This window comes from Copadichromis virginalis, linkage group LG23 (genome assembly GCF_057382275.1).
Source record: "Copadichromis virginalis isolate Kocher_CV1m ecotype Utaka linkage group LG23, C_Virginalis_male_GT1.1, whole genome shotgun sequence".
NCBI lineage: Eukaryota > Metazoa > Chordata > Actinopteri > Cichliformes > Cichlidae > Copadichromis > Copadichromis virginalis.
In genome coordinates this window covers 38,931,557-38,956,908 of record NC_140639.1, presented here as the reverse complement: position 1 = coordinate 38,956,908, position 25,352 = coordinate 38,931,557, and the positions used below count along the sequence as shown (strand labels likewise).

Sequence of the window (25,352 nt, the reverse complement as noted above, 5' to 3'; positions counted from 1 at the left end):
GCCAAATACCTGTAATCGGTCATTATTACCCCTGATGTGGTTAGCTGGGATTAGTTGATATTTACTGTCACATCAATTCTGATGACTAAATGGAAAAAATAATGAGTTGAAGAGTTAGTAAGTAGATTTTATTTATTTAGGACATTTGTAAAATCCTAAAATTCAAATGACACACATTCACATTACAAACATAAATATCAAAGAAACAACCTATTGCAGAGATCAGCAAAAAAAAAGGTCATAAAGAAAGTCGCAGCTGAGGTTTGTCTGAGGTCACTTGGGAGGTCATCCCAGAGTCTTGGTGCAACACCAGCAAAGGCACGACTCTCTTTTGAAATAAGCTTTGACCACCTGGTGGGGAAGAGTGATGGGGAAGCAGACTTCAACGATCTCCAGGGAGTGTAACACAAGACCATTTAAGGCTTTAAACACAAACAGCGCTGCTTTATGCTCCGTCCTGTAATGCACGGGAAGCCGATGCAAGGCTGTCAATGCTGGAGTAATGTAAGCTCTCTTTTTTGTCCCAGTCAATTATCTTACTAAGGCTCTTTGAATTATAAGTTAGCTAGAGATGACTAACTCTAGTACACAGTGCGTTACAGTAGTCCAGTCTAGGTGTACTAAAAGATTGCATAGCCTTTGACAACTCTGTCGACAGCATTTATTAGTTTGTCAAGTTTGGTTCTCCCTGCCCAGTGGGTTTGGGCCCATTGTCGTGACCTTGCCTATTCATAAATGCTTCCAACATCATGTCAGAGCAAACAGTGCGACGGAGCGGCTCTGAATGCCTCAGACATCGTCTCTCATTATTCTTTCTCCTCCTCCCTCTCTTCCTCTCCCCATCTCCGCCCCATTTCTCTCTTTCAGCTGAGGAACATGATTAATGTGCACCTTGCCACTGGTGGTTTTTCTAATTGCCAGCACACCGGCCCAGTCAGCGCAATGCACACACACACACACACACACACACACACACACACACACACACACACACACACACACAGTGTCACACCAAGCGTCTGTGAAAAATGCACACAATAGACATGCAAAAATACACACCAGACACACACACGAACAAAAAGAAGCGAACACATATATGGATACAGTATATGTGCTCGCGCATCCAGCCGCCCACACACACACGCACACACACACAGGAGAGGCAGTGCAGCTGGGGCAGGTGCTTGCCATTTCTCAACACATTAATCATCCTCCTTTAAATAACCTGAGTGTCGTCTTGACGGTTTGAGACTGCGAGCATGCTGCAGTGCTGTTGCCTGACGACGGCACGCTCTCTGTCACAGCACCTTTCTAATGTTATCTCTGAAACCCACAAGCCCCAAAGTGTCAGGAAACGGGCTCCGGTGCCTCCCAAGCTGGCAGTGATGATTTGATGACTTTGACCTCTGCGCGGTGAGGCACGGTGCGGGCTCGGCGTGTAACCCCAATCTTCCAAAGCCCCGTTAAGGCTCTCTTCTGAGGACTGGACCTGTGCTGCTCTCTGGTCAGTGGAGAAAACTGCTCACGAGGTTAGACGCTGGATAAAAAGCTGACTTAAAGGGTGCTTCAGAATGGGATCACTCTGATTGCGCACACAGTTACGGGCTCATAGTGCAGTCTTGCTCTATAGTGTGAATCAAAACAAAGCAGGAAATGTTGAAGCAGGTTCTCACATGTTTTGATAGCATCTATGCCTTGAAAAAGGATATTATAAACCTTAGTTAAACAAAGAAATGTTCAGCTTTTGCTCCCGGCTTTTTTGTGCTCACAAAAAACTGTCAGAAAGCCCTTTTAGTTCTCTTCTTTCCCCACAAGGGAGAAAAATCTAATTACAAAAAAACAAAGCTAGTGTTTCCCAAAGTAATCATAATGTTTTGCTGTTTTTATTGTAGATTTTTAATATCACTACACCTCTGCTGAACTATGGTTTTTATATTCTGTTTTCAGCCACTTCCAGAAAGAAAGGAAGAAGCAGCAGACAGAAAAATAATCACATTTAAAACAGCAATGACCTCTAAAGATGCCGTTCTTCAGGAGCTCTGATTACAGATAATAGTTTCTGTTCATCATATAAAAACAGCAAGGACTGAAAGAATACTGTGCAGCATTTGAGAAGAAATAACATGATTTTCTTGTTGAAATTGAAAGGTTGCTCATTTCCGGATGTCCAGAGGTTTTGCTGCTACATTCTTATTATTGAGGATGTAAGAATCCTGCACGGCAGAAAAAGCCTCCTTCTGCTAACCAGACTCAAAGTGAGGGTCTGACCTTTGGCCAGGCAGTCACCCCCACCACCGCAATCAAATGACCTCGGTCCTCTTTTATTGAGTGATGAAAGAAATCTTAGTTTCATCCATGATTCAGGTTTAAAATGCATAAACAAATCAGCTCAGTTATCAGTACTGGCATTTTCCATTTCAGATAACTTGCACAATTACCGTCATCAAAAGTATAGTCAGTCGGCCATTTTTAGCCTGAAGTTGTTCAAAAACGCAGCAGCCAAACTTTCTTGCTGCTACCAAGAAGCGAGCCCATGGCTGTGCTGTACTGGCAGTTTTGTCGTTGCTTTTAAAACACGGCACGAGCTGTCGCCAGGACCAAACTGGATGGAGCATTTTCATTCCTCGGCCCTAAACTGTTGAACAGTTTGGGATCCGCAATTAGACTTTTCACTCTCTTGATGTTTTTTAAACCTCTGTTCTTCTCCTCAGTCTCCTAATGATCGTCATGGAGCCATTCCTGACTCTGTATATTGTGCTCATTTCAATAAACACCTTTCTCCTTTTTTATAGTGTTTTAAATCACATGTGTCTAATCTCACTGTAAATCCCTTTGGTTAGAGCAGCTCTTGCTTTTAAACGCACGCTATAAATAAAAGACTTGATTTCATAACTGCTAGCTAAAGTTAGCCAACTTTCATCTGCTGACGCTTTAATGTTTACATATGTGCTATGGCCAATGCTAGCTTTTGCCACACATTTACATTCTCTTCATTTCAGGACAAAATATCACAGCTGAATGATGTTCACAAACTGATATCGGGTCATGTGAAGACAGATGCTGCTTTTGGGTTTGAAAGTTAAACTATGGACATATTCAAACTTGGTGAACATGGTCACAGGTGAATCTGTGCAACTTAATTTCATTAACTTTTATTAAGATGTACTCGATTTTATAACTTTGCACTTTGCAACTGCCAGTCTCTTGCCACACATTAAATATAATATGTTCCTTTTATGGTCTGTAGGTGTAGGCGTGCTCTTACATTATGAACTTCATTTTTTTTTGTTATGTTTAATCATAATCTTTTTCTTCTCCTGAGTCTATTACATTACATAAAGTATATGAATGCACTGTAAGTTTGGCCATAACAACGCATTTATTCTTAAAACGTTATCAAATGATTAAGTGAACGTATTGTTTATGTTTCAATGTGTTAAGTGTTTCTCAAAAAAAATAAAAGTATTTTCTCAAATACACAAATTGAACCCAGCAGGCTGGAACATTTATTTACGATGTGCCACCTCCGCACTTTGTTTCTATAAAAACCTCTTTACATCCTGGATGGATATGGTCCAAACAATAGAAAGTTACCTATTAAGGCGACAGGTTACTAATGGTGGGTGAAATTTTTCATGCTGTTTAATGAAATGCATCCCCTGCTGCTTTCACAAAACAAAATCTATCCTATTATATTGATAAAAAAAATTATAGCAAATTTCATGCCTTATTAGGAAGAAATGGAATTTAGAGCACCTTAGGAAGCAAATATGAAAACTAGTTTTTTATTTATAAGGGAGATACAGGACCCAGTCACTCCCTTTAGATTACTGCTAAGACGTGTCAAAAAACAGTCTAATTAATAAATTGCTGCGTCATATTATGGCAAATGCAAAGCTTGATGCATACTAGAAAACAAAAGTAAGTATGATGAACTGCGAAGGCATTCAGGAGACAAAAGGTTGTGATGTTTAAATGATGTTTGCTTTGCTGCGTCACCATGCCTTTCTGAATGACAAAGGAACTGCTGCAGCGCTACTTTAAACTTTGAAACCTTTTTATTCAGTTTCATTTATGTAACACTAAATCACATCAGCAGCTACCTCAAGGTGCTTTATACTGTAAATTAAAGACCCTACAATAATACAGAGAAAACCTCCTCTATCAGACAACCCACTATGAGCAAGCATTTGGTGACAGTGGGAATGAAAAACTCCCTTTGAACAGGAAGAAATTTGTTGTCATTTGCTGCCCTTGCTAGTAGCAGTAGCGGTCTGGACTTTCCTTTGCCTCCAGAGCCTCAATCTCTTTCCTCAGAGATCCTGGCCCATGGTGACATGATCACACAGCTGCTGCAGATTTGTCAGCTGCACATATTTGATGCAAGTCTCCTTTTCCTTCAAATCCATTGCTGAATTGAGATTTGGTAATTGTGGAGGCCATTTGAGTACAATGAACTTATCATCATGTTCGACAAAGCAGTTCGAAATGATCTGAGCTTTGTGACGTGGCACCTGGAAGCAGCCATCATGGATACACCAATAGCGGTCGTTTTCCATTACGCTACAACAAAGCAGGATGTGGAAACGACGGTATACCTGCTGCTCAGTGTATGACTTTCTCTCAGACTTGGGGACTATGGTGTTGTTTTTTGTGTAGCCATTTCCCTTGTTGGCAGGTTTCAAAAGTGGCAGTGCCGATATTCGCAAAGCGGATGCTCCCACGACTCATTGAGTGACGGCACTGACTACCCAATTATGGCATGCAGTCTGTTGACGTCACATTTTCAGATCACCTCAGATGGAATCCTAGGTACCTTAAAAGTACCAGGTACTTCCTCCTAATGGAAAAGCCTAAAAACCATGTTGAGCCATGCCAACCCAAGAAGGTACTAGTGGAAAAGGGTTATGTGGTTGTAAAGGGATGGACATGGTCACCAACAATTCTCGGGTAGGCGGTGTCACTTAAGCATGTCAGTTGTTTTCAATGGGCCCAAAGTGCGCCAAGAAAATATCCCCCACACCACCACCTGAACCAGCACTACAACAAAGGATGGATTCACTGCACATGTCCAAACCATCTCTGACTTTATCCCCAAACCACTCAACCTGAGTTATCCGACTGCTCTCTTGCTGCCTCCTAACACACCTTCCCCCTCTTCAGCCAATAGTAGCAGTGGAGGCAGTTATTTTTAACCTGGGCCCAGACTGTTCCAACATACAGATCTGATTCTTTATCACCTGTATGTTTGATTTGGCAAAGCCTTAACCCCGAATGCCCTTCCTGACACAACTCTCCCCATTTATCTGGGCTTGGGACCAACACTAGGAGTACACTAGCTTGTATCCCCTGTGGCTGGATTACACTGACCCCTGACATCAACAAGTGTTTTTCACCTGGGGAATTGGTGCTCACTGGGTTTTTCCTCTCCTTCAGACCATTCTACAGAAACCCTAGTAAAACATTTTGTCATCATCTGAAAAACTGCCATTCTACATTCAAAGACATTTAAATGACCTTTCTTCCCTATTCTGATGCTGGGTTTGAACTTCAACAAATTCTCTACCATGTCAACATGTTACCAGGCTGATTAGATATTTGAATACTACGCAGCCTACATAAGTGGCCGACGCCATTACCAGCATTTATTCTTATGCTGGTGTGCTGAGGAAACAATGGCACCTGACGACATCGATGTCAGAGTTAACTGAAGTTTCATTTCTAGGATGATGCAGAAAGGTTTTGCAGTTACAGCGTACCAGTGGCACAGACTTACTGTATAAATCTATTTCTATGTGCCAAACAAAATGTCCAAATGAAAGTATCAAAGAGCCTGTGAAAGGGCCTGAATGGGAGGTTGTGTTTAGGTAGGTGTTTGATGAAAAATGGTGTAGTTATTAAGTCAAGTTTCTAAAAAATAAACTCTTAATAAGTAGATTCAAATAAGATAAAATACACTGTTGCTGATTTAGTTGTGGGGTTTAAAGTTTCAGAGAAATGCTCTCTATGAATGATATCCATCGAGCACCAAGCCTCATTAGCCCAAATGATTTTATGAAAGCACTCTGTGTACAGTCTTTATATTAGGAATAGTTATTACGGTTCTGTAAATATGGTTTAAACTCATGCACCTACATTTATTCAGAGAACAAAACTCTATATGTGGGCCATTACAGGGAGAAAGAATACAGCATTGACCTCCTCTGGCATCAGCACAGCATTTCTTATTCAATAAAAGCAGAGGCAGTTCCTTACAATAATATTTAGGACAAATTAGAGCAGGTTAGACTGCAGCACATGGCTGGTTTCAAGCTACGGTCAACACCTTTCATCACCTTAATGAAAGCGACCAGGAGGTCTTAATGGATGCACTTTAACTCAAATTAATGCTGTTGTTTTTTTCACTACCTGGCCCACTCAGAGCAGTATTTTACGTGTACGCTTCTTTAAAATAGCCGAGTCTATACAAATGTCAGCACTTAAATGGCAAACTTCTGCCCAACTTTCTAAACAATACAATCAACCACATCTCATGGGTTTTTATTGTCATACGGTACCGCAACTTTCCCACATTATCCCCCATCTAGCTCCATAAAATTCACTCACCCTCCTACACAGGCCGATACAGCCGACTCCATAAGTATTTGAATTGCAACAACATTTGATGTTTTGCTTCGGTACTCTTGATGCTCTGGATGTGAAAAGAGACAATGACTATGAGATTTAAAGGAAAAATCCGCCCACGTATCCTCCTACGCTGTTAGACATCCAACATCAATCTATGATGTTCAGTGCATTTCAGGAGGTATTTTATAATGAAGGGTTGCCATTTATTCTTCGTCTGTCAGCCTGCCTTGTCTAGTTGCATTTCAGGTAGTGATTTCCTACATTTACCAGAACTGTTATACCCCTTCCTAAAGATCTAGCAAGTCAGCTGCTGCATTATTGCATTCTGGTCTATTCATGTTAGTAGGTAGAAATATTATTTCCGCCTTTTTCACTGTGATATTCAGTTGAATATTAGTATTCATTTCAGTCTCTTTCCAAGGAAACTGAATGAAGAAATGAAGAACAGCAGGGTGGCTCTAATACGGAGAGAATGATCAAGGTTTCTGCCAATAGCAATTGCATTTTAGCTTGTGGTCTCTGTCTATGCTCTCAAAGTAAGATTTTAACCTCTTAGCCTCTTTTGATGTCTACTGTTGCAAATATAGCATGTCCGTAACTGAGAACCGTAACAAGATGGACCAAGCCCATTAAAATTTGCATTTCTCCATGTACTCAATATCTAAAAGCAATAATCTGCACTTAAAAAGAAATTTAAAAAAAAACAACAACAACAAACAAGCATTCAGCTAGCTAGCCATCATAAAAAAAGCATAATAGGCATTTTCATTAGCTTTTTAAAAAAAAAAAAAGAAAAAGAAAGAAAAAGAAAAACACTAAAAGTTAGACCCAGTGTCATGCAGTGATGGAGAATCTCCAAAATAAAGGTCCATTCATGGAAGCCAAACAGTCAAACAAACACAGTTTTAGATCAGCTTTATAAGCTTTAGCTTAGCTTCATTAGCTAGCCAAAAAAAACTAACAACTAAAAAACACAGTAGGAACCAGCTAACTACACTAAATGGACAAAGGTACTGGTACATTACACATGTAATGCATGCTTTCAAAACTGTACGTAAAGGCAGACTGTGTGGCTGGATGCATGATCTTATACAAATGTAGTGTGTTCGAACAGTTTTGTCCACGTAGCGTAGCTTACTACCTAAAGTAACTGAACATCAAGGCTCAGGCACATTTTCTGGTTGATTATTTCTGCTTTTAACTTTAAATACACATAACAACAGAAAAAAATCATGTTAACTTTATGTGAATAAAGCTCAACAGCTGCGTCTGTTAAATCTGTGGCTATTACTTTCATTCCTCAAAAAAATCCAAAACGGTGTGGTGTGCTGACTGGCTTGGAATACATCTGTTAAAAAACCCTGTTAAAAAAAAAACCAAAAATCAAACTATTGCTCGAAGCCAAGCTTTTAATAATCAACTGATGGTATTAGACTTTGGCAAATACCTGCAGCTCTGTCCTAATATTTACCAGATATGGAGAGTTTATCCTACATCAGCTCCAATCTATTTCAAGTTAGGATTTTCTATATACAGCAGTTGATATTTTCTCATCTGAGTTTAGTGTGGAAATACGATACAAATAATTATGCCAATCAAATACAGAGTTTTTTTCAGTATATCTTAATATTTAATTTTGAAAAGTGTTAATGTCTCCTTTCTTGGCATGCATTACATTCATGTGAAAAAAGTGTAGACACAAACAGAATCTAAATGAAGCTCCAATTTTATTGTTTAAAAAGATTACTCAAAGACTCAAAAGCAGATTTGCCAATTTTATATTCATATTTTTGTTTAAAATTTATTACCACCACACCAAACCTGACATGCCTGTTATATGTGTTAAGTAATGAAAATGATCTTAATCACAAAAAAATTACAACCTCCCGCTACCTGTAGTCTCTTCTGCTAATACCATTTGTGCTAGTCTCCAGAGAGAAACGGTGCCTGCGCTGCTCTTCCCGCCACACTGATGCCAATTGACTGAGGTAGCTGTCCGCACGGTGCAATGAGAGCCAATTGACTCCTGACCCAACGTGTAACAAAGCACTGCCTCCCAGTGTTCCTGAATCAATATGGCCGCGTTGCATCAAAGCAGAGCCCCTCAGATTGGCTCCTCCTGCGCTGACCTTCCCGAGAACCCACATGTATATCGACTGGTCAGGGAGGAGGAAACGGGCAAGTCCCGGTCGGTTCCTACAGTTAATGCTCCATGCATACAAACAGTTGGGGGCAACTCAGAAGCTTTTTGTGGATACCCATTTTCATAGCTACAGTCTTACAGTCTTCTGAACATCTGGATTTAGAATATATTCTTCTTGACATACTTTTTACATTTTGTAGCGTGGTAAGAAATCTCCGTTCTCACTGCACTAAAGTGGAGCTGAACCGTCTACTTTAAAACTCCATTAGGGAAATTATCGGTGCAAAGATACCATCCTATTTGACTAAATCACACACTGATGCTATAGTGGAAGATGTGTTATACTGCAGAGCTTCTCTGTATGCTCAAATGAACATCCCCATCATCATCATCGCCATCATCATCATCATCAGGAAGTGAAAAATCAAAGCACCAATGACAAACAGAACCTTTGAAGTGCTAGGAGCTTATCTTCCAGCACAGCATCACAGACTGAATGTTGTGCAAAAGATAATCAACTTTATGCACTCGATTAGCATTACCTTGGAGGACTTATGGATATTCAGGGGAAGCTTATTCACATTTAATGCCAAGACCACTGACTATCCTTAAAGCCAGATCTTGCATATACATAAGCCATACCATCACAGGAGTGCCACATTTTCTTCCTGTGTGTGCATGCACATCACATATTGACAAAAACTCACCGATTTCACACTCTTAAAAAGATTACTCCGTAGCCCTACACATGCCCAGAAACTCTACAAGGTCTCTTAAAAGAGGCCAAATAAAACTTCTGTTTGTGCCTTTTTACAAATGATAAGTTGAACTCATAAGCAGTAAAACACACCATTTCTTAACTGCTGCCTCGGCCTTGGGGAAGTGCACAGGTATAACTGCACACGCTGTACATTGTTGTTATTGTTGTTCTTATAATCCCACTGCTGAGGTCTGAGCAATAAATCAAATTTTATTTTCCATCACCAGCTTGGATTCGAGTAATGAATAAAACAAAATGAAATTGAGATTAAAAACAATTATTATTCTTTATTTCTTTAGCAATGATGTGTTTTCTTGTTTTGTGCGTTGTTGTAAATCCACCCCACTTCTCTCCTTTACTGAGGTGCTCTTTTGCCCCACACTAAAAGCACAGATTCAATCACTGTGTAGTTCAGACTGGGCCATGATAACAGCGGTCAGCGTGGTTTATATAGAGAAAGTAAAAGTCAGCCTTGCACGCCATTGCCCTGGCCATGACTACATGTTTTAAGACTAACGTAAGGAAAGTCTTTGTATGACTTCTGTCTTCTAGGTGGTCAAGGGGACAAGCTTTAGGATCCAACAACAAAACCAATACAAACACAAGTACCCCGCATCACAGTTTATTCCATGTATTTTTCACATAGCTACAACACGTGGTCAGTAAAGCTCTGCATAGCATCTACGGGCTACCATGTTGGGACCTTCATGTGCAGGTTTCTTAAGAGACACCTTCACTGTCAAAAACGCCCCCAAGTCCTGGCTTAGTGCTCGACCGGACGGCCCTGTGCCTTCCACTGCATCAACCTTATTTTTTACATTTATTTACTTAGTTTGCATTCAAAATTAATCCCAAAGTTCATGGAAATCCACTGTTAAGAAGGTAAAAATGTTCAAGTTCAATAACGTGTGATGCTTCGAAAGCCAACCTAGAATCATGTAAATTACCAGTAATCTCAAGACTGACCACAGCTGTCTTTATTTGCCAAAGTAAACACTCTAAAGTACTTAATACCAGGTCATATGTCATTCAATAGGATTCCTCATTGGTAGCCGTTTCACTTGCTTGCCAGGAAATTGCTCCCTTCACATTATCAGCAGTTATTTTGCCCTTAGCTGCAGAATGATATTTACATCCCGTAGCCTCTGGTCGGCAGCTCACTCTGAATCATTTCAAGTGTGGATGCAGCTTAAAGCCCAGAAGTTTGAAGTATGACAAGCAGCGAAAAGTAAAAAAAACAAACAAAAACAAAACAGGAATAACATTTTGACATCTCAGTTTAGGTAAAAATGGACCAAATGGGAGTAGATCCTAATTTCCAGGTGGCCAACCCTTTCATCTAAGTTTGATGAAACCAGGCTTGGATTGGAACTACTTGGTAATGGACTGGTTTGGTAACACCCATTCACTCACATTCACACATTCCTAAGTGCTTTTATTCCAACACCGAGGGGCAACTAGGGGTTCAGTGTTATGCCCAACGATACTGTGACATGCAGACTGTAGCAGCCAGAGTTCAAACCATGAACCTTCCAATGAGATAGCGATAGAAAGATAGATGACCTGCTCTACCGATACCTCAGTACATGTTTTTCTTTGTTCAGTTTGAAGCATATAAAAATATCCCACAAGCAACATTTTTCATTTTCTTTCGCAACATGCAGTTGAAAATAGCCGTGTGAGTCATAGAACTCATGCATATACGCTTTACACTTCCTCTGCTGGTGCTCAACAGAGTTAATTGATAAAATAGGTCTGGCTATGGAGGCGTCCAAAGACAGATCTTTAGCCAAGGGATGAAAAAAAGCACATCTACATGTCAAAATATTCTGGATAACTAATGAAATTGATGCTTATCTGTGTTGCAGCATTCCACCTAGACACAATAAATCGACCTGGCCTAGCAGGCTGGGCACTAAATAAAAACATTACAGTTTATTTTTGTGCACTGAGGAGGAGTAACTGTGCTGTCCTTTGTAACAGTGAGTCTTTTCTAAAAAGAACATTTTATGAATTTTGAAATTGTTACATAATGAAGAAAGCTGAAAGAATATCACATGAACTGACCAGGCACTAGACATAGTGTACAGTTTATGATTATAACAAAGAAAAAGAAAATCAGCTAATCGGTGTAGATTCAGTGCATTAAAATCCAAGAGAACTAGCATGTTTGATCTACTACTGTCGACCACTGTCCCCTTTAAGGTGCAGCTAGTCTCCTCCCATATGCTTACACAACACATCTGACTTGAAAACATCTTCACAGAAATCAAATCAATACTTGCAGAGGTGGAGTGTAATGTCGAAAACAGAGCGGTACTCCTCTGTTCTCTGTAGGTCTACATTCATTGACGACTATCTTTAGTAGCTATTATTGATTTGCAAGATGTAAATTTCATTTTAAAATGACTGGACTGTTGCCGGGGGTGTCACCACTCACCGTCCGCTCCTCGATAAAGCAAACTCCACTCCCTCCCTTTGGAAAGGCATCAGGCGGTGCAGGAGCTTGTGAGGAAGGCCTGACAGTTGCTCCGACCATCTTGTATCACAGCAAGAGGCCTGTAGGCCATTATCATCCATTTCCATTAGCAAGTCCTCATCAGTTTCTCAGTACTTGCTCAGTCGGCTCCAATTTGAATCTGGAGGACAAAAAAAAAATTAAAAAAAATTGTTAAACCAAAATGTACATGGATTAGCATCTATTGCACAACATATTTAGTTTAGCACTCTGACTGCTGATTTTGTAGTAATGGTGAGTAACTTTCCCCTGCAGCCTTGGTAGCATTGACAGGAATATCATTATTAAATGCTGGATGATGAAGCACGGTGATAGTAAAAGTTGCCTATCTCAGCCACCTCCAGTCACAACACAACAACACCTCCTCTGTGTTGCCTCATCATTCGGGTCAGTCCTGGAAGTGTCTGCTGCCATATGTAATCACAGCCACCGAGACAGGCACACCAGCGACCCAACAAAACTATGACTGTGGCTAAGAAGAACTACTAAGCACAGAAAGTTGGCACTACCTGCGCTTAAGAACAGAAGGAAGGTCTATCATTCATGTCTATTGGTATGTAGCTGGTTGGTATCACATGAAAGGAATGACCACTGTGCAACTGAGTGTGCAAATGAAAAGTGAAAAAACTTTTCATTTCATACCATGAGGGTATTTTGGGCCAAATATTCAGATTCTTTTGTGCAAATATTAAAAAAAGAAAGAAAGAATACTCTGGAAACAGGCCTGGAAGACATATCAAACAAAAAGACAAGTTAGGGGCTGAGGCCTGCCAAAGTAGCAGCCAAACACTCCATGTACCGGTGGGCAGATCCATCCAAGTACTGATAGCTTCAATGCCAATTCGGGTATCAGTATTGGATCAATAGCGCGATCGGATCGGTACTTTGTTCCCAAGTCTAGTATGTAGCCCACTGAATTGTGTTAAATAAATCATAATAATTATAATAAATTATAAATAAATCAATGAAAAAATGTGTTAACCTTTTTGTGTGTTACATGTATTTTTACAGCCTATAGCACATGTAAACAACAGAATCAATCAGAATCCTGTAGTGGTTATTAAAATGTGTTCAGAATTTGGCAAATTGAGGATGATTCAGCTCATAAATCATGACATACTGCTCCCCTACATAAGCTGCCTTTATAGGTTAAAGGTATTAGTATAGGTATCAGCAATATTGGCCAAGTATTTACTTGGTATCGTATCGGCACCAAAACGCAGCATTAGCGCACAGCACTAACCCCGTTAAAAACTTCAGCGAGTCTGTAGCATCCTTAGCTAGAGCTAGTAGAGGACACAGGAAGTTGTGATACTGCCTATAGAAATAAAAGCACCACCTAATTAGTTACATTAGTTACACTCCTCGCTGCTCTGCTGCTTCCTAGCTATTCTGTAACTAGATATTGTTATTAAGCTTTTATGTTTACAGTGTTCACATATAACCACATGCTTCTAGCACAAGCACCCATTTATTGCTATCCTGTAATGAACTCAAGAGAAATTTAGTCACATGGCAGAAGTGTTAGCAAAAAAACCCAAAACAATACAAAAAGAATTAAATAAATACATGAACGGTATTTTCGGTTGATTTATATATGTAAGGTTTCTCCTACCTAGTGATAGTGCGCAATGACGCGAAGCAATAAAACAGCAGACTGAACTAAAAGGCCAGGATGGTTTCGCGGCAAATTCAAGGTACACTCGGTTTATATCACCCGGCATCCGCTACACTTAAGTACCGGTGACTATCCCGTGTAACTTCCTAGCACTTATTTAATTAAATCGCAACTCGACTGACGGTGTGAAAAACACATATTTGTTTGGGGATGTGTGAAGGAAAATGACGAAACTGTCTGAGAAACTGCTTGTCTGATTCCTGGCACAAGTTAATTAAAACAACAACAACAACCACCACTAAACGTGACATATTTTCAACACCCTGCGTGTCGAGCGTGAGGAGCTGACGCAGTCAGCCTGCTGCTGGACGCTGCCTCTTCACTCTGCCACAAACACTAGCTACTTCACCCTCGGTGGAGACAACAGCGCCTGTTCACCGATTGTAAACCGAAGCGGTAAGGCAACGTAAGATATTTGCAGTATCCTGTCCTGCATTTACTGGTTTGCGACAAATAATGTTAAGTGGGTAGTTGTAATCATGCAACACGGACTAGTTACCAGTAAGCACCTCTCTTTGCTGGAGTGAGAACGCTCAGGTCGCCGGTGTTTGGCCGTTCTCAAGCGTTAGCAAGTCACGGTGCCAGGTAAGAGTCGTTAGCTTAGCCCCGACAGGATTCAACGCCAAATGTAGCTCCGTTTGCTCCCGTGCTCCTCGGCTAAAGCACACACCTCGTAACCAGAAACCACATCTGAACTGTAAGCAGACACACTTCAATTCGGCGTTCGTCCACAAAACCAAACAGCCGTTGTTAAATTACAGGGTATTATTCAATAACTTTTAGGCCTGCTTCGACTGTGTCTGTCCTAGTAATCTGCCGCAATGGGTGGTTGACTGACGCTGTTAACCAGTTGAATAAATTAAGCTTTAATTGAATTGTTGAACTGCTTGGCTGGATATTTCGTTGGCCGAATTTTAGTCCCAATAATTTTTTTTACCAGAGCAAAACGTTTCATTCTGTCTGGGGTTTGTAGGTTTGCCGATACAAAGGTAACATTAAATTACCAGGTTTGTAATGGAGCTCGGTGTGACAAAGTCGATGTTGCAAAACTGATTGTTTGGCTGAATCTGATTAAATCAGAGTAATCAATTAGCAGAGTAAATGCGTTTGTTTTGAATTGATTCTTCCAACCTTCCTCTGTGCTTTGACTCGTGTCTTGGTTTATAGGCTGGGAGCAGAGAAAAACAACTCCCGTTATTATTAGTGAATTACACATATGGTTGAGCGGTTTAGCTAGAGATAACCTTGGAGTCTAACAAAAAGGATCTAAAAAGGTTGATTTTGTATTCAAATAAGAGTTCATTCATGTAATTTGGTAGTGTAACTCTTGATTCAAATTCACTCAGAAGTCTGAATATGACTAATGATAATGAATGAACGCACTGAAGTAAAGCAGTTTAGTAAAGCTCTATTATTCTTGTAAGAGGACAGTACATCCTGATTTGAACTTGTAAAAGGCAACCAATCAGACATCCAATAACCCAGTTTGGTAGTTGCTTAATAAGTAAGCTATAACCATAATAATTCAGATGCACACAGTTATCGCTTCATTGACTTAAAGAGACAGAAATGGCCATAAAAGCCTCCAAGTTGCCACCAATGAGGCTGAGCGTCATGATAGTATCATTTTCATTACAGTACCAGTGGAGCCTGGTGGGCAGAGAGTGGATGCTGGTTCAGTCCCTGCGGCTGCTGTTTCCCAGAGTGGAGATGTTGTGCTGTGCAGCAACGTGCTCCATATTGTATCACATTAACATTCCCTTATGCTGAATTATTACCATAATTGATTTGGAGATCTTTCAGTTGGTTTTTGCTGTGCTAGAGCGATAAATTTAAGACGTTTTTACCGGCTTGGTGAGTGCACACATTAAGATCACCGCTCAGATTCTCTCTTATGACTGCCTGCGTTCCCCTCCGAGGCTTAAAATAAATGCTAATAATTGTTTGCCAAAACAGTTTCACCCGCCGGCTGCTCAGGCCACAGCAGCCCACTGCTCTGTTGACCATTCATTACGCAGGTTTAGGCCATATTCGGAGCTGATGACATTATCCGATATTGAGGTTGAGGTTGCCGTGTAATAGCTTTCACCAAAGATGTGGCCCCGATGACTAAATAATTCATCGCCTTCCAGGGAAGGTGGAAAAAAAACCTCTCATTCCTATAATATTTGGCTTGAGCCATTAAATAATTCATCCCCTCGATCCATAAATTGTTTGTTCAATTGGTGACCTTTTCATGGGATTAAGAAAGCACAATAATAAATTCTTCAGAGACCTGGCATAACGAATGGTACAATTATGAGGCAGGATTGGATCGGATCGTTTGTCGCAGCCTGCTGTTGGTTGCTAAGTGACAGCAGGAACTTTTCCGCCCACTGTGTTTGCTCCTAAAAGTCTGAGTGACTGAAAGGACAAAAACAATCACATTATGGCAGTCTAGACTTCGGCTGCGCATAGGACCTGTTTGTGACTTCCCATGTCTTTGACAGCCTGTCAGTCACTTAGTGATGAAAGTGTCTCATGAAGTAGATTATATTCACCATGCAGCTATTAGCATCCCCTCTTCTTTGCATGTACAGAGGACAGAAGAACTTTCTTTACTTAATAAAATAAACAAAGCAGATGGAGGAGGCCCTAATTGTTTTTCCTGTTAACCCCTCAGAAGTTATGAAAGGCAGGCTCAAAATGGAAGCTCTTAAGGGCGATTTGTAATCATGCGCACTGCGCAGCCTGAATTCTACCTTCACAACTCTTATGTTCTAGATCCAAAGATTTATGGTTTTCTACTGCATTAATTTTCTGTCTTATTTGCAACAATATTGTATTTAATTGTTAAATTTGGTATTTTCTTTGTATATTTTTATCACTATTTCACCGTTATATAACATCCCTAACTGGAATAGGTGGCACTCGCAGGGATCATTTTGTGCCAAAGAATAGTCATGTGAGGCGTGAATCGCCCCTTTTTATGTCACAGACCCTAAAGCAAAGAGCCCGGTTTAGTAAAAGAAATTTGATAACAACTGTTTGATAACCGTTATCTCTCACAGGGGTTTTCGGTTTTGTCAAGCCAGCTAACGCAAAGGAAACCTGGCTGGGCGTACTATAAACTTACTTCATAGTATACCCCTCAGGTAAAGCTAGCAAGTCACAAGTCTGCCACAATTATGTGCTGTCCTTTGAAAGCAGTTTGTGATTGGTGGGGGCAGGCGTCTTTGATGAATATGGAGTTACATTTTTGCTTAAAATGTTGCATCTCTAATATTGCCTGAATATCGGTATCCTTTTGACTGATACCAGCTACTGATATGTCACCTCTATTTTGGGCAGGTTTAAAAACACACAAAAAATTGGACAAATTGTTTGTCTAAACATTGTATCAGCTCTCAATTTCACATCACTTCATCTCTACTGTGTAACTCTCCTGTTACACTGTACAGTATCAGTTTTGCACTGGCAAAGTGATAAAAACTTGTGTGATGAGACGAAGAGCTTTTTAAACAGGTTAGTTACTAGACCTAGTTTACACAAAAATCTTTGTTTCCCCACACATAGAGTGTGAAATACATTCCAACAACAAACAATTCAAAAGAAAAAATATTGGTTATAGGCTGTATTGTCATGTTAATACATCGGTATTGGCACATAAATTGACTTTTTATTTATTTATTTATTTTGCTTTTCTGCCAAGTAGTTTTCCCTTTTTGTCTTTGCACCGTACATCATCTATTTGCTGGTGAAATTTTTTTTAAAAAGCAATGACAAAGGTTTTCAAACACATCATTATTTTTTTTGATATGAAAATAAATCCAAAACCTAAATATATGAACTGAAAAAAAATCAGTATCTGCCCAGAACGTGACAATCAGTGAACCCCTAATTCACCAATTATGCATTTATTATGTTGTTGTTTTTAAACGAAATGTCTTATTGCAGCACATTTCCTTTCAGTTGCAGTAACAGGAGGTATTTCAGGTGTTGTCTATCTCTGAGTCAGTGGGATTAGCTGTAGCCTTGATTTTTTTTTTTTTTTCGTGCGAAAAGCAGGGTGCCAGCTTGAATGGGAAGGTAGCCCAGTGAACAGCTCGGCCTCTCAGCGGCCAGCGCCTCCCCATCGTCTCTCCACCTGCTCTTTGAGCACCTAGCTGGCTGCAGAACCGTCGCTCCTGTCTCCTATCTTCTCCTCCTCCCCTGTTTGCCGCCTCTCTCTCCTTTCTCTTTCCTCTGAGCACCTTTCTTTGTGTTTTCTCTATCTCCCGCCCTCCTGTTTTCTCCTCTTCCTCTCTGTCTCCTTCCATCTATCCCATGTCCCTAGCTGCCCTTTTTCCTCCTCATCATCCTCCTTCCCCCACCTCTATCCTAAAGCAGCTAATGAAGAGCCCCATTTAGCTGGTGACTTTGGTTCAGTCCGCTCTGTAGTGCCGGCCGGCCTCGGCCGCCGTGACTGGTTGTTGAGGCTCTGACATCACACAGGGGCCAGCTGTTGATTTGGCGCTGTCTCCAAGGCTGGCTGGCTTGATGGGTTGTGGCAGGTAGACTTGCGCTCTCCGCCTCTCTCTCTCTCTCTCTCTCTCTCTGTGTGACACCCACACCCCTCGTCCTCTCCCTTTACACTCTCCTCTCCCTGTCTTCCACCCTCACTCAGTGGAGCGAGCGTACAGGAGGCAGCTGCCGAGGAGCGAGCTGGGAGGCAACTCCAGCCTCCTCTCCAGCAAATTGTGCCTCCTGTACAATGGAAACTAAGCGGTCGCATAGCAGAAAGGATGGAGAGCAGCGCTGCCAGGCAGGTACGTCCTGCAGCACTTTGACAGTGAGCAGACACGACTTGGGTACAGTTAGTATTACTTGTTCTGTTCCTGCGCTTTTTGAACAATTTCTTCATGTACTTTTTGAGTAAGGTTGATTTTCCTCTATATATTTCCTTTTGTTCTGCTTTTTTAAAAATGTCTTCTGCATCAGCTTTCCTGCCTCTCTTCTGTCATTGCAAGGCATCCAGTCAGTAAGCAAGCGTGGGGTCTTTCTTCCTTTAGCTTGTTAAACTAAGCACAACACGAGCCGCGCTGTGCCGTCAGCGGCGTGTTACTCGCTGAAGCTCGAGCTCGAGCATTTCCAAATCTCCTGGCTGGTTTGCTCAGCTCTGCTTCTGCTTTTCATTACGAGGATAATTAACAGAGATCAGCCAATAAGAGGCTTCGCTCCGCACTGTTTTTTTTTTTGTTTTTTTTTTGTTTTTTAGCCAACCGTCGTCCTCTTGTTTCCCTCGTTTCCTCCTTGTTTGTTCTGCAGGTGTTCTCTTACAAATTGACTTTTAATGACTCTCACAGACTTTTTGAGTGCTTCCTGTCTCATAAGGCTCCATAGATTAAAACTGCCAGGCTTGCATGTTAGTTTTCTTTGTTTACTGTTTCTAGTACTAATTGCTTAGATTGATATTCCCTGGAAGCTCTCCTATGGGATAGGTAATGGATTACCTCCATGCTCCACTGTGGATTTAATTTATTAATGCTGGCTGGCTGCACCTCTGCTGTGCCGCGCTGCCTTTTGCGACCTGGAGGCAGAGCGAGCAGCGCAATTAGTGTCTCATTTGTGCCTGTTTATTTATTTATTTCTGTTAATTCACTCTCGGCTATTACGAGCACTTCCTTAAACTGACACAGCCTCAGTCGTCGCAAAATCAAGGCGAGCAGTGTTATGAAAGTGATATAATTTCATCGGTTTTCCCCTGATCGTTCTGCGGTCCAATTATATAGCTCCCCTGTCAGTGCTTCTCTTTGCTTTGCAATTAGCAGAAATGTGTAGAAAATGGGAGATTAGTTACTCAGTTAAGCAAAACAGCAAAATCAATTTTATTGTAGCTCCATGAATGTGAGCCAGCATTAGTAGCCTAATTAACTGTTTATTTGATGCCTGGTTTTATTAGACAGGGTGCATGTCATGCTTTAAATGTTTTTTGTGTGTGTTTAAGTTGGCACAACAAAGGGAAATTTTGGCATCCCCCTGCAAAGTGGGAAGAAATCAGCTAAACATAGGTGGTCATTTTTATTTGGACAGCGAGCAGGTGACGGCGCGGTATCTTTGTAACTGTCTGAATAGAGCTCTGGTTACTGTTTTACATCTCTGTTGTTTTTTTTTTTTCTGTGTGTGCAATATTTGCAAAAGCTCTTCAGCAGTGATTAACTTATTTTTCAATGCGGCAGAATGCCTGAAGACGCTACTTGCTCCTTTCCTTCTTTTTTAAAAAAATGTTTAAAAAAATTAAATAAAATAAATTATTGTTTTTGAAATGCTGAGAAATCACTGGCAGATTTTCTTTGAAGCTTCTGAAGGTGATAGCTCGCTGTGTTCTGCCCCTTCTTCCTCCCCCGTTCTCTACCGAGAATAGAGCCGGGGGATAGAGTAGCAGATAGAGGGAGGGAATGAGGGTCCTTCACCTTCAGTTGAGGTGGTTTATAGGCGAGACAAGAGCCCTGATCCACAGAGTGCAGAACAGAGCACAGCGGAGGTGTGGAAAGGAAAGGTCAGCCTTTGCAAAAAACAGAGAGGCTGCGAGGTGTGTGTGTGTGTGTGTGTGTGTGTGTGTGTGTGTGTGTGTGTGTGTGTGTGTGTGTGTGGATAAAGGCATAAATAAAATAAGTAGACTGGAGTGCGTTGCTCTCCATCACCAGCAGGCTCTCATACGCTTCACAGTGATTGAGAAATTTCTCATTAGCTCGCCATCGAGCATAATTGTCGCCGAGAGGAGCCCATCAAGATCCCGGTGTGTGATTAACTCGGCTCAGTTGATGGCCATCCGCATGACCCTGCTGTGGGTCCCTCAAGAGTTAATTTGCTACAAGAACACAGAGAATGTTTGCATGTGCGGATATGTGGCTCATGATTAATGTAATGCATTCCTCAATTTGTGCTGTGAACAAGTGGGTATATTTGGGGTGCGTGTGCGTGCGCACGCATGTGCACACGGTCGCCGATATGCCGTCAAATGGTGCGATTAAGGTGGTGCGAAGGGGTGATGTGACACTGAACGATACCTCGGGCAGCCTCTTTAAGGTTGCTGTGCTCTGCGGTGACTGTAATGCCAATGAACCACTCCCTGTCAGCTCCAGCACAATACTGGAGGACACACAGGCAGGCGGAGGAGCTCGACAAGTCCACGTGTGTGTGTGTGTGTGTGTGTGTGTTGTGCTAGGGCGTATTATAAGCTGTTGAGCACCTATCAAATGGGGATGTTCCCTTGTCTGTGTCTGTCAAAACATCTTTTGGGTGTGCATTGTTTGCACCAGCATACGGTGTTTACTGCACACACACAGAGGCTCAGTGTGAAGTCCTGAAGCCTGCCGGCTAATCCACGTCTGCGCCGTTCACTCAGCAGCTCTGGTCATAAAGCCTGGAGCGCCCACGGCCAGACTCATCTGCACTGCTGTCAGAGCAACTTTTACACTGTGTGTGTGTGTGATAGCTGCAGGAGCAGGCTCCCTTTTTTTAAAAAAAATTTTTTATTCCAGATATTTGGCTGCCACTATCTGCAATGGTTCCAATCAGCACCACTTCTGCTTTGAACTAGGGGGCAAAATCTCGAGCCGCGACACCAAGATGATACTCCCGTCACACACGGACAGGCGTGTAAAAAGTGCAGAGCGCATTTAGAAAGAGATAAAAGCAGGGAGGGGAGGGGGGATACGCGCAGCTCAGAACAAGAAGGAAAGATGATTCAGGTGATTGTGGGTGCAGAGGTGATTCTGGCTACATGACTACAAAATTAAGACTCTCCGAATGGAACAATGTGGAATGCAGTGGAAATGACACTAAGCAATTCATATTTAAGTCAGTGTGCGGAAATATTCTAGGCAGCGTAGGTGGCTCCGTGGTGCAGTTTCGGAGAAAAGCAACACCCATCATCTCAGTCTGTGCGTCTGGCTCCAGGCAGAGATGTCATAAGATGGAAGAATAGAAATTGAGCTGAGATTGCACTCGGCCTCTTATTTTCTTTTTTGGCTGGCACAGAGAGAGCCACACCTTGGCACCGTTAGGTACCAGAGTCAGCGTGGCATCTCGCCCACCTACTTAGCAACAGATTAGAGGAGTTGGGAGAGGCCAAGAGCAATGGGACGGATATGTGGAAGAGGCTTCGGAGTAGGTCAGCTGTAGGAGAATGTCCAGCATGTGGTCTGAGGATGCGATTAATCATTTAGCAGTTTGATGGGAAATAAATGGGCAACGGCTCTTTTCTTGCAAAGTGATTTTATGGTCTTATCAGCCAACTGACCCCCCCAAAAAATGAAAACGCAGAACCTTGAACTTTAAGAAATATGGCTGCTTTTCTGACATTTTGCTGACATTTTAAACACCAAATAATCAACCAAATATAACTAGAATATTGATTTGAAATGTAAATGGTAATTGGCGTCAAGTGTAACCTGATGTTTAGCAACTTCATTTAGCAGTTGCACCTGCAAAGTGAGCCGATAAGGTCATATTTTCACAATATAAAAGAGGAACGTAGCGAATAGGGCAGCAGTGTGCATGGAAAAACACTGATTCGGTAATACAGCTGGAATTCTCAATTTCTCTTCTCCGGTATTGTGTCGATATTTCACAGCTGTGTTGTTGTTGTTTTCAGATGTCTGCCCAGCCGGGTTCACCCTGTGGTTCAGCTAGAAAGGAATTTGCTGGAAAATAGAGATTGTACATTAGACGATTTGAAATTTATGTGGCACCAAATGGCAGAGGATTTCTGAGCTGAGAAATGCTATCTTCCCCTGCTGCTCTCTGAATTCCTAATGCTTGGTTTTTACGAGGTTGGCAGGGATGCCTTCTCTTGTTGCCTCTACCGCACTCCCAGTCGCTGTGCTCATCCATTATTTATGGGGCACACGCACGCATAGGCCCAGAAATACACACTCGCCACACTTCTACTGTTTTGTTTTTGTTTTTTTTCTTCCATGGAACACAATATATTCCAGAGTTGCTGACATCCTGACTGCTGTCAGTCCACGTGACCTCAGTGACAGCGTTGCTCCTAACCTCCGACCTCGCTCGCTCTAATGCCACAGCACTAACCCCGTCCCTCTCTCGGTTGCAGGTCTGCAGGGGTCATGAGGGTGTCAGAGGCCCCGCTCACTGTTCAGAGCAGCTGAAGCAGACATGGGCAAAGAAGTCTCGGATGGCATCGGTAGGCTCAGCCTCATCGACTTCACCAGCCACATCCTCCTTTGCCACAACCACCACTGGCTACGCAAGAAGTACGTTTTTGTTTTTTGTTTTTTACTATGCAACCTGAATAGTAAGTAAATTTTCGTAAAATTTGCTCGATACAATGTTTCCACGCATTCGCTGTCACGTGACACTACTGTCCAATCAGAAAGCATAACAAGATGTCGTAACTAAAATAGTCAGGAACACAGAAAGTTTGCGTGTTTCATATATTTGTTTTAGGAATGTGTGCAGTCGTCATCACTCCAAATGTACTTATATAATTGTCTTGACTCTTTTCCACATTTTTTTTTATTATTATAAAAACTTAAATCAAATCCAATGAGTTTCTTTTATGGTACTTCCTGCACACAAATTTAAAAAAATCTATAGTTGGATGAAATACACTTAACTTGGGCAGCATGGACAATGTTACTATCTTAGTAAATATCTCACTATCATTTCTGATATTATGAATGAAAATGAACATTGACACGGTAGTTTGGTGGAATTTCACGGGGAATAATAAACCACAAGATCAATGAACTGTCACTCGGTGAGAATAAAGTCCTGGAGTATTTCATCATGTCACGCTGACAGAGTACATATATGGATGTTGTTACATATTCTATAGCTATGCTGTAGTTATAAAAACAGCCTGTGTGTTCATATATATATCCAGGTTTAATAGAGTGTGTATTTCACTGACAGGTTTAGCATAGAAATGTAAATTTTTAACACTGCACAGAACTATAGTGCTACAGTCTGTCATATGATCAATAATCATTCATTACTTACCTGTGTATTTACCTCTTATTATGACCCAATCAATCTGTTATACCCTGACCTTATCCCCTTTTCACCAAAACGTATATTAAATCTATTTTAAGTGATTCTGTACTTAAGTCTTTTTAAAATCAGTGTTATTGATTTTTAGCCAGAAAAACTTTTGACAAATAAGACATGCTTCAAATAAGACATTTCAAATTTACACTCCTCTGAGGAAGGTAAAGTACAACAGATGTTCTAATGATGCTCCAATCGATCAGCTGCAAACCCAAATCATTTCCATTCATGTGTGCAATCTGTGCAGATGAACTAAGTGTCCTGCTTCTGATTTGTAACTATGCATCACAGTGTAGCAGTATGTTGTGCCAACATGCAAATCAACTTAAACATGTTCACTTTATTATTGATTTATTTCAAGACATTTTTTCATTGCTCTCCCAGTGTCCATCTAAATTCAATGACTTCCAAAGCCTCCTGCTTTTGTGTTGATGCAGTTAGTTAAACTTACAATCTTTAACACTTACTAGATCAAATACTGAGATCTGATCTCATCAACTCTGTTAAGGTTGTTTAAAGTACCCAAAGAAGCTTGAAGCTCGCTGCCAACTGGTGTTTTGGAGCTGTAACTACAGAGCAATGCAGACATGAATAGCATAGCATTAGATGGTAGGGGTGGGGGGAATAATCGATACTGTGTAGTATCGTGATATTTTGTTTGCTAATAATGTATCGATACAGGGACAGCAGAAATCGATATTTTGTTACAAAAAAGGTTTTTGTGCTCTGACTTCAGAGCATGTTGATCCTTTTTCTGAGCAAGAATCCTGACATTCCTTCACTGTCCAAATGTGTTTAGCTTTTTTTATGGCAGCAATAAACATGACAGTTTACTTATTTTAATTTAAGACATGTTTTATTTTAATTAAGTTTAAAACTTTTTTATTTAATGTAAAATTATATTTTGTTTTAATTTATTTTCAAATTCTTCAGTTGCTTAATGAGCTGCATAGTTTTCATAAATTTCATAGTTCAGAATAGCTATAATTGTACCAGATGGTTGCATTCAGTTAAGTTGGACTAGACTGTAATACAAACCGTTTAGTTTGTCAACAATAAAACTGACTGAAATGAGAGAAAGACTGAGTGCGAGACTTTGATATTAGATAAAATGAATATTGATAAAGTTTACCTTTATGTACAGAATCTGAATATTGCAAAATATTTTAAAAAATTGCAATAATATCATATCGTGCGTTAAGTATTGTGATAATATCGTATCGTGGGATGTATGGTGATTCCCACCTCTATTAGGTGGACATGTGCTGCAGTTCATTTGGGGTTGGGTTTTAACCTCCCAATCTGCTGCGGATTTCTTCTTCTTTTTAAAGTTTTCCGTTGCACAGTAGAAAAAATGGTCTTCTGTGCTGCCAGTTCTGGCTCTTCGAATGAATATACGAATCAGCCAAAGTGAAAACTGAACTCAACGTCAGGACTGGCATGTTACAAATGTATACCTCTGGAAATCTTTAAAACCCTGACACAGATAAAAGACATCAGATTATATGCCCAAGTTGTTGTTTTTCTTTCTTTTATGCTCAGTTTGAATTTGATAGTAATAGTGCACATAGCATTTACAACTTGTAGTCCT

General features: G+C 40.9%; 2 protein-coding genes across 12 annotated transcripts in view; one reads left to right on the top strand and one right to left on the bottom strand.

The window, feature by feature from the left end:
* The window catches only part of zranb3 (zinc finger, RAN-binding domain containing 3), a 124,434-nt gene extending 110,092 nt beyond the window's left edge, over positions 1–14,342 (bottom strand). For 2 of the 3 annotated variants that reach the window (XM_085447651.1, XM_085447653.1), the window contains exons 1-2: positions 13,664–13,722; positions 11,971–12,169 (exon numbers count right to left, since the gene is read on the bottom strand). In XM_085447651.1, coding sequence (XP_085303777.1) covers positions 11,971–12,116 — 146 coding nt within the window. In that variant the 5' untranslated portion in view covers positions 12,117–12,169; positions 13,664–13,722. Of the gene's footprint in view, positions 1–11,970; positions 12,170–13,663; positions 13,723–14,235 lie in introns of those variants that run through there. The other variant, XM_085447652.1, reaches the window with a different exon arrangement.
* The window catches only part of LOC146681592 (R3H domain-containing protein 1-like), a 52,212-nt gene continuing 40,904 nt past the window's right edge, over positions 14,045–25,352 (top strand). The window contains exons 1-2 of one of the 9 annotated variants that reach the window (XM_085447656.1): positions 14,045–14,122; positions 22,806–22,965. The gene's annotated coding sequence lies outside the window, so the exon portion shown is untranslated. Of the gene's footprint in view, positions 14,123–18,236; positions 18,514–22,805; positions 23,007–25,352 lie in introns of those variants that run through there. The other 8 variants (XM_085447663.1, XM_085447662.1, XM_085447658.1 and 5 more) reach the window with 8 other exon arrangements.